Source organism: Ailuropoda melanoleuca, chromosome 13, assembly GCF_002007445.2.
Source record: "Ailuropoda melanoleuca isolate Jingjing chromosome 13, ASM200744v2, whole genome shotgun sequence".
Lineage (NCBI taxonomy): Eukaryota > Metazoa > Chordata > Mammalia > Carnivora > Ursidae > Ailuropoda > Ailuropoda melanoleuca.
In genome coordinates this window covers 44,684,475-44,693,123 of record NC_048230.1, presented here as the reverse complement: position 1 = coordinate 44,693,123, position 8,649 = coordinate 44,684,475, and the positions used below count along the sequence as shown (strand labels likewise).

Here is an 8,649-nt window from a genome sequence, read left to right as displayed (position 1 = left end):
GGTCACACCCTTCTTGTGCCTGTTCCATTGTCCCTTTCCCTGGTGGGTCCGCCTCACGCATCCCAAGCCCAGAGCGCAAGCCGGCCTGTGGTGCTCACGGATGTTGTTCGGTGAAGAGCAGATGACCTTCCTTTTGGAGATGAGCCCATGTCAGGGCCCTGGCGCTCGGCGACTCTTTGCCCCACAGCGCTGATCTGGGCATGCAGGCCCCCTCACGTGCTGCCCGGGGCTGCAAGCACCTCACCCTCCTGCCTGGGAGCCTATCCCTGGGAAGGCAGCCTCCACGGCCTGCGGGAGCAGAGGGCAGAGGGCAGCCCCTGGAGGGCTGGCTGATCTGGGAGACTGAAGACCCCGGAATCTCAGGGGTAGAAAATAGTCAGTAATGTAGACGTCAGGGCACGTGAGGGCGTGTGCGTGTGCACGTCTGTGTGTACACGTGCGGGCATGCGCGTGTGTGCACGTGTGTGTGCGCGCGCGTGCGCGCGGTGTGCCCGCGGGGGTACCTGGGAGGCATGCATGAGGCTGCGGGAGGCCCTCCAGTTGCCCTGTCCCTCTGCCCGGGCTCTGTCTCTCACCTGTGGGGCCTGCGGGTCCCAGGCTCCGAGAGACTCGGGCAGCAGTTGGGACCCACAGCAGGCTGGGCCCCGGGTCTGGCTGCTGCCCGCTCTGCTGGCCACGGTGGGCTGTATGTGCGTCCCGCGCCCGCAGCAGTGCCGGGGCTCCTCGGCAGGGGTGCGGCGGTGCAGCGAGGGGTGCTGGCTGCTTCTCCCCGCGCTGGAGACACAGGGGAAGGGGCGTCCCAGCCCAGGGCCTGCGTAAGGGACCTGAGTATCCGCGGCCATCTGGAAGCGCTGACCCTCTGCAGACGCGCACTCAGTCTCACCCCGAATGCCCGTGCAGACGACCCCGCGGGCCCCAGGGACGCTTGGTGAAAGCGGCGGCACCGCCTGCTAAAGGTGGGTCCTGGACTCTGCGGCGGGCGGGACCGGGCGACGCGCGCTTGGCTCCGCGAACGGTCCCAGGAGCCCAGCGGCCCTTTTCCGGGAGAGCCCTGAGCAGTCCCCCCAAGCAGGCCGCGAGGCGGCTGCGGGTCCTCCTGCCGCACAGGCCCCGCGCCCCTGCTCTAGCCACCAAGCGAGCGGACTCGAGTCCGGCGGGGTGGCGTGAAGTCCTGAGCCGGCTTCGGGAGAACAGCTGCGGACTTGGAGCAGCAGACGTGGGGAGACATCTGTGCGGAACGGCCGCTGAGCGCGGGAGCAGAGGGGCGCAAATCTGAGTGGAGACGGGGGTCCACGGGGTCTCCGCGAGGGCAGCAGCGGGCGGCCCCCACCCCCAGCACCTGCCCCGCAGCCTGGGGCCCGGACGCAAGGACTCCCCGTGAACCACCTGGAAATGCCGGGCTCCGTGGCATGCTGGGCAGGAGGGCACCCAGGGCGCAGGGGGGTTGGAACGGCCCCGTGAGCCCCACTCTCCCAGCCGGGAGAGCCCAGGGGTGCACTGCTCAGCACCCCTTTTGAGAAATAACTTCAGGACGGGCTCTTCTCTGCAGCCAGAGCGTTTGGTGGGGACGGCTGCCTCTGAGCTGGGCTTCCTGAGCTCAGTGGGGGCACCCAGTCCCCAAAGATGGCTTGGTGGTGATCGCCACACGTGGCAGTAGTCAGAAGGTGGGCAGGCAGAGCTCTTCCTCCCGCGGGCGAGGAGCCTGGGCCAGCCGCGCAAGGCAGTGTGCCGTGGTGTAAGGGGAACGGTAGTGGTGACCATGGGACCAAGAGCTGTCGTCAGCTCCTCGTTACTGGGGCACGTCTGTGTGCATGCTGGCCCATTCTGTCCTCTCTGCCTGTTCCCGCCCCGCCTGCCGTAAGCCGAGCCGGTAGGGGCTGTTTCTGGTGTGGTTCCAGCCTGTCTAGGGGAGCACGTGTCTGGTTGTGGGCTGTTGGCTGAACGATGTTAGATTTTGTTACTGGCTTTACTTGGAGGTTAAGTCAAATGCACTGTGGTGGGTTTGTGCTGGGTGGACCCTAGCCACCCGGTTTTGCCCCTGGGGTTCAGAGGACAGATGTGAAGGGGAAGGACAGTGCTGTGCTTGAGGTGGTCAAAGCTCTCACCCCTCGATCACCCCTCGATCAGAGCTAACATCACCGGCAGTGAGATGGGTCCCCGTGGCACCAGCTGACCGCGTGCTGTGAGGCGCGGTGCCCTTCTCTGGAGCCCCTGACGGAGACACGCAGCACCTAACCACGAGGGAACACTGCGCAAGGCCCAGCTGACGGACTTTCTACAAAAGAACTGGCCTCTAGTCTCTGGAAATGCCAAGGTCATAAAGGTCAAGGAAAGACTGAGGAGTGTTCTGGAGTGAGGGAGGTGAGCCTGGACTGGACCCTTTCACCACACAGAACTGACACGGGGAGTTTCAGGCAAGAGGAGTGAGTGAGTTCCAGGGATGCCCTGAGCAGTGGACAGTCCTCCCAGGATGCTGTGGGGGCAGGGTCTCCGGCCACATGCGCTCCCTGCAAACACAAAGCAACCTGATGCCAGGAACCTGGGGAGGTGATGGGTGTGTTTATGACCTTCACTGTAGGGGTGGTTCCCCCGGGGTTTGCCTATGCCCCAAATCCTCTGATCGTTTACGTTTAATCTGTGCAGTTCAGTGTTGCTAAAAAGAAAACCACGGGCCCAGGGACACCTGGGCGGCTCAGTCAGTGAAGCGGCTGCCTTCAACCCAGGTCATGATCCCATGGTCTTGGGCTCGAGCCCCATGTCGGGCTCCCTGCTCAGCGAGGAGTCTGCTTCTCTCTCTGCCTGCCTCTCCCCCTGCTTCTGCTCTCTCTCTGTGACGAATAAATAAATAAAATCTTTAAAAAAAAAAAAGAAAGAAAGAAAGAAAAAAAGAAAGAGAAAACCACGGACCCAAACAGTAGTCACTCATGTCAGGGACCCTTGAACCAGTCAACCTAGGAATGTCCGGTCAGCACTCCGAAGTGTCTACTCCCCTTGGGAGAACCACCTTGCCTGACGTGAGGCATCCTTTGCTAATAATTTCCTTCTTCCCTGTCGCTCTCTTCCTTTAAAAACCTCTCCTCTTCTGCTGCTCAGTGGAGTTCCTCTCTACTCGCTAGATGGGAAGATGCCTAACCCACAAATTGAGAAAGCCAATTAGATCTTTAAAATTTCCTCAGTTGAATTTTTTTTGACCGTGTACGTCAATTATACCTCGATGAAGGTGTTCTTTTCGAAAAGAACATCCCTGGGATAATTTGTGAGACCCGAACGGGAGCCGAGGATGCATGGTGGGGACACGTGGTATTAGTCTCCTGGCGAGCGTGCGTGCGTGCCTGTGCGTGTTTGCGCTCGTGTAGGACAAAGTCTGTGTTGGAAGGAAGTAGACATGGAGCTGCTTGGGGCCATGGGGTGCTAGTTTTACTCTGAAACGGCTCGGGGAGAAAAGTTTGCAGCGTCCTTGCAATTCTGAATTATTTCAAAATAAAAATTATCTGTAGCATTTGAACTGTGTCAGGAATGTGGTAGTGGCCTTGGAGGGGTGGGGCACATGGTGGGGGGTTTGATTTGGAAGCAGGGAGCTGTTTGTGACATGTGGGTCTGTGGGAGAACACTCCCCAAAGGGCCTTCTGCGAGGCCGCAGCGGCGGGTGGGGCTGGGGGCTGTCCTCCAGACCAGGTGGAAGCCAGCTCCCAGGGCTCTGGGACGGCTGGGGGCAGGTGCACTCCATCCTGGGGATCTCGGACGAGACCTGCGCGTCCCATTGTAGACGGCAAGGGCTCAGCCCTACGCCGCACAACCGTGCTTCGCAGGCACGGCTCCAACACGCGCTTTGGGGTCCTCGCTGTGCACCGGACTGACCGTTCCACCCCCACAGCCGGCACCCCGAGTCCCTCTTGGGAGTGGATTTCAAAACGTGTCTGGGAAGAAAGCCAGGATTTCGTGCGCTGTGTCATGCCCAGGGCAAGGATTTCCTCCATTTTACTCCCTGGTGATTCACAAGGTCAAGGACGTGGCCAGAGGGCAAGCCCACCTGGGCCTCCGGGAGTTGAGGAGGTCTCCGAGAGGCAGGATGCGCTCCAGGACAGGAGCCTCTCTTCCTGGGACCGCACCTAGGGTCTGGCCAGGCCAGAGTGAGGAGGGAGAGGCGGCAAGGGCTCACCTGCGTGTCAGGGCCCCACCTGGAGGGCCTGGAGGAGGGCCATGTGCCCTGCCCTGAACTCCGGACCTCTGGACAGTGGCTTTGGTCCTGCGAGGCCTGTGACACAGGACCGGACGGCACTCAGGACTTGGACTTAGCCCCAGAAGTGGAATCACCATCAGAATCCACAGGGATCAAGGGCACGATACCAGCCTCAAGCCCAGTGTACCTTTGCTATCATGCCGGGGCCAGCTCCAGGCCATCTGTCCCCAGCAGCCAAGGAGGGGCATGCCCCCAGTCCAGGGTTTACTTCTATTTCCTTGTCCAAACTCAGGGTGGAGGTTTTTGCCAGCACCTTTGGATTGTGGGTGAGGAGGGCGGCAGATCCCTGTGAACAAGGAAACAGAAGCTGTGTGACGCCCCGCCCCTGCCCTGTGCCCCCAGCCTCCCTTCCTCGACACCCCCAGAACGGCCCGCCCCAGGCCTTTAAAACCTCCATGCCCTCCACTCCCGCTGGACGGAGGCTCAGAGTCAGCACCATGCAGCTGAATTTCAGCGGCCTGCAGGCCCTGGTGACAGGGGCAGGGAAAGGTGAGTGTGAGCAGGGCAGGTGAGGGTGCAGGAGGGGCCAGGTAGACAGTAAGGTGGGTCCTGAAGCCTCACAGGCCTGTGCTGGGGTCTGGGTCCCTCCATGCCCGTCACAGACCAGCCCGCCAGCAATTATCCCCTCACCACACCTCCGACAGTCCGTGGACCTGAGCGCAGCCTGATGTCACCACCCAGCGGGCTGCCCTGGGACAGGACACTGGCCACTCCCTGGTCAGTGCAAGACCCCTGCCCCTAGATATGGTGGCCCTCAGGCTCAGAGATGCAGCCAGGGCCTCTTCCCTGGGCCCAGTGGGAAGGAGCTCCTCTCTGGGGCCTCCTTTGGCCAGACCCTGGCTGGCAGAGCCTCTGACTCAGACCACTGCTTACCCCTTGGTGTCCATTCTCTGCCCAGCACCCTCTCACTGCCCTTTCCCAAACGGAAGGGGCTGCAGCCTCAGTCCTCAGCCTTGACCCAGATGTGCTGGGCCATCTGCTCACCTGGTGCACCCCTCCAGGGATCGGGAGGGACACTGTGAAGGCCCTGCATGCTCTGGGAGCCAAAATGATAGCCGTGAGCCGCACCAACACTGACTTGGTCAGCCTCTCCAAGGAGGTAAGGCATGCAGCCCCGCATGGCCTAAGCCTGCCCCCCACACCCTCTGGTGCCTCATGAGCCTGCAGGGACTACTTCCTTGATCACTGACCAATGCCTCTCCACAGTGCCCCGGGATAGAGACCGTGTGTGTAGACCTGGGTGACTGGGAGGCCACGGAGCGGGCACTGGGCAACGTGGGCCCTGTGGACTTGCTGGTGAACAACGCTGCCGTGCTGATAAAGCAGCCCTTCCTGGAGGTCACCAAAGAGGCCTTGGACAGGTGGGGAGTGGGAGAGCAGGTGGACTGGGGAGGGGTGGCTGAGGACCTGGGGCAGATGTGGCCTCGAACCATCTGACTGTCTACCCTCCCCCAGGACCCTCAGTGTGAACCTGCGCTCCGTGTTCCAAGTATCCCAGGTGAGCCAGTGGGAGGGCAAGGCCCAGGTGGGAGTGCTGTGGGGTCACGCTGCCCCTCTCTTGGCTTCTAGATCGTGGCCCGGGGGCTGATCCACCGAGGAGTGCCTGGCTCCATTGTCAACGTCTCCAGCATGGTGGCCCATGTCTCCTTTCCCAACCTAGCTGTCTACAGTGAGTTCCTCTGCCCAGCCTGTACCCCCCATTCCACGCAGGAGATGCTGGGCTCCGGGGCTTAGCCTCTGTGCAAAGGAGGCTGAGTCCCTAAGGGATCCTCAGTGCTGTCTGCCCTCCACAGGCTCCACCAAGGGCGCAATGACCACACTCACCAAAGTCATGGCCGCAGAGCTGGGGCCATACAAGGTGGGCATGGGAAGGGGCGCCTGGGGAACAGGGGTGGGGGGGGCACAGAAGGTGGATGCAGGCACAAGGTAGGTGCTGTGGAGCAGGGCTTGGGGCTGGCAATGATAATGGGCAGCAGAGGGTATGGGACAGGCCTGAGGACTACCCAAGGCTTGGGCAGTGGGGTCAGCCACGGACTGAACACAGACAGCAAATTCCGCAGGTGTTGGGGGGGTGCTTAGAGGCTGTGGGGGCAGGGCTCATCTACCTGCTGAGGCCAACTTCAGCCCCCGCGCCCTAGATCCGCGTAAACTCCGTGAACCCCACGGTGGTGCCGACGGCCATGAGCCAGAAAATCTTGACGGACCCCGAGTTCACCCGGAAGCTTAAGGAGCGGCACCCGTTGCAGAAGTTTGCAGGTCAGCGGGGCTGCCGGGAGCGGCGGGAGCGACCTGGGCCGCCCAGGTGGCCGGGGAGCGCCGCGCCGACCGCGCCTTCCCGCCCGCCTGACCCTCGCCGCTCCCCGCAGAGATGGAGGACGTGGTCAACAGTATCCTCTTCCTGCTCAGCGACCGCAGCGCCTCCACCAGCGGCTCGGGCATCCTCGTGGACGCCGGGTACCTGGCCTCCTAGAGCGCCCGGCGCCGGGGAGCCGGGGGGGGGGGGGGGGGCGGTGCTCGGCCCACCAGGCCCCGCCCCACGCTCGGGCTCCGCCCCACGCCCGGCCACGCCTTCACCCTGCCCGCCCCACCAGCCCCTCTCCCTTTCAGACCCGGTATCTGGCCACCCGCCCCTGTCGCCCCCGCCCGGTGTGTCCTCCGCTGTGCTGGTTGAATTTGCCAAAATAAATGGAAGCCATTCTCCTGGATCCAACGCGTGCCAGGGTCTTGGAGGGGCAGCCGCGAGGCTGGGGAGGGGAGGACAAGGGGTGGGGGGCGCACATTTCACTTTCCATGAAGTGAGGGGGCCGATCCTAGGGCCAGCCGGACTCCACCGCCGACCCTGGCCTGTGGCTGGAGGGCAGCGACTTGTTTACACAGAAGACAGCCTTGTTGTCCAGCCCCTGCCCTAGACAGCCAGTCGGCCCTGAGCGAGGCCAGAGGCCGGAGGGCGGCCTACAGCCACCTTCCCTCCCCTGGAGGCGCTGGCCCCGCCCTCCAGCCGCGCCGCGCAGCTGCGGCCACCCCCGGTCCGAGAGGTTACGGGGTCTGGCATCTGGGCTAGACGTCGGCCATCCCTTGGGAAGATGGGACGGAGCGCTCAGCCCGGCTGTTCGGGAGGGGGTGCTGGACCGGTCGAGTTTATCCAGCCCAAGGGAATCCAGCTCCACCTCCAGGCACACCTCCCTTCGCAAGACCGCTCCCGGGAAGGCGGCCCGGCCCGAGCTGGGAAGGGGTCCACAGTGGCTGCCCTGCCTTGTGTCCCTGGCCCGAGTCCAGGCACAGGAGCTCTGCAGGGCACCGGGGGGTGATGAGGCCGGAGGTGGTCACTCAGCTAGACTGGGAAAGTCTCCAACCCTGAGCAAGGACGCAGGAGATGAGGGGCTGGGGTGGGGTCCTGCAGGCAGTGGTCCCGCTGGGGGGGGGGAGCACAGGGGGGGGTGGGGACAGCTGAGAGCATTTCCTGCCAGCCTGCAGGGCCTCCCACAGCAAGGTTTGTGCCAGAGCTGGCCCACTGGGATCCCGGGACAGGTTAGAGGATTTGGACACAAAGGAAAGCCACAGAAGGGATCTAAGCAGATGTGCCTTGAATTCAGGATGGGCTTTAAGGTGGGGGCTGCTCTTTCCTTGGCTTCCGACAGGGTTTGCGGGGCTGAGAGGGGATGAGCACGATGGGGCCAGGCTAGGAGGGGAGGACTCAACTTGGCTATTCTCCAGGGGCTTCTCAGATATGGGCCTCATGCTGTCCTGGCTGCCCTCTCCTCCAGCCTGTCCATTCCTCGGGGCCCAAAGTCCCAGTGACCCAGAGGCCCCGCTCTTGGCCATAGAAGGTCCTCCAGGCAGTTCTAGGCTTTCTCGCCAGCTCTTATAGGGAGGCAGTGCACACATACGTATCTCCCACATATATCTGTAAATGACCCTAAAGCCTCAGGAAGCAATGCTTGCCCTCGCTGGCCCCTGTGCACCTCGGTGACCCCAATCCTACCTGTTCTTATCCTACCCAAGTTTTGTAAAGTGCTGGTGGGCTCGAGTGGGCGGGCCTGGATAACATCGGGGTTCAGCCCCCTCGAGGCTGAAGCGGAACCTCGTTGGCATTGGCTTCTTGGGGCTTATTTAGTTGGCCAAACTCCCCCTTGGGGCACTCCAGGGGAGCCCGCCTGAGCCACTCCCACGTCGGGGCGGGGGGAGGCATGCGGTCCTCGCACCAAACTTCGCTTCTCAGAAACAAGACACGTAACGTCAGCGCTGGGTTCTCCGTTTCACGGGTCATTCTGGCACTAACCACCGCATCTGTGTTTTGGGGAAAACAGGGAAGAAACGCTCGGGGAGGCTGCTAACCCGATTTCACGCCCCGTTGACCCGCCGCCCCCGCCGCCCCCACGCCCTTAGGCCAGTCTCCCCACTACTGGGGT

At 62.7% G+C, this 8,649-nt stretch overlaps 2 protein-coding genes across 2 annotated transcripts in view; both read left to right on the top strand.

Moving 5' to 3' along the window:
• The first annotated feature begins 4,674 nt into the window (after window positions 1-4,674).
• On the top strand, window positions 4,675-6,710 carry LOC105237507 (carbonyl reductase [NADPH] 2). The gene is made up of 8 exons (XM_034641616.1): window positions 4,675-4,729; window positions 5,242-5,339; window positions 5,447-5,601; window positions 5,696-5,738; window positions 5,810-5,909; window positions 6,034-6,098; window positions 6,379-6,496; window positions 6,607-6,710. The coding sequence occupies exons 1-8, from the start codon at window positions 4,678-4,680 to the stop codon at window positions 6,708-6,710; spliced, it is 735 nt and encodes a 244-aa protein (XP_034497507.1). The 5' UTR covers window positions 4,675-4,677.
• Window positions 6,711-8,427: 1,717 nt separating this feature from the next.
• Window positions 8,428-8,649, top strand: part of DCXR (dicarbonyl and L-xylulose reductase) — a 2,030-nt gene continuing 1,808 nt past the window's right edge. Inside the window, exon 1 of the mRNA XM_034641552.1 lies at window positions 8,428-8,470. Coding sequence (XP_034497443.1) covers window positions 8,428-8,470 — 43 coding nt within the window. The remainder of the gene's footprint in view (window positions 8,471-8,649) is intronic.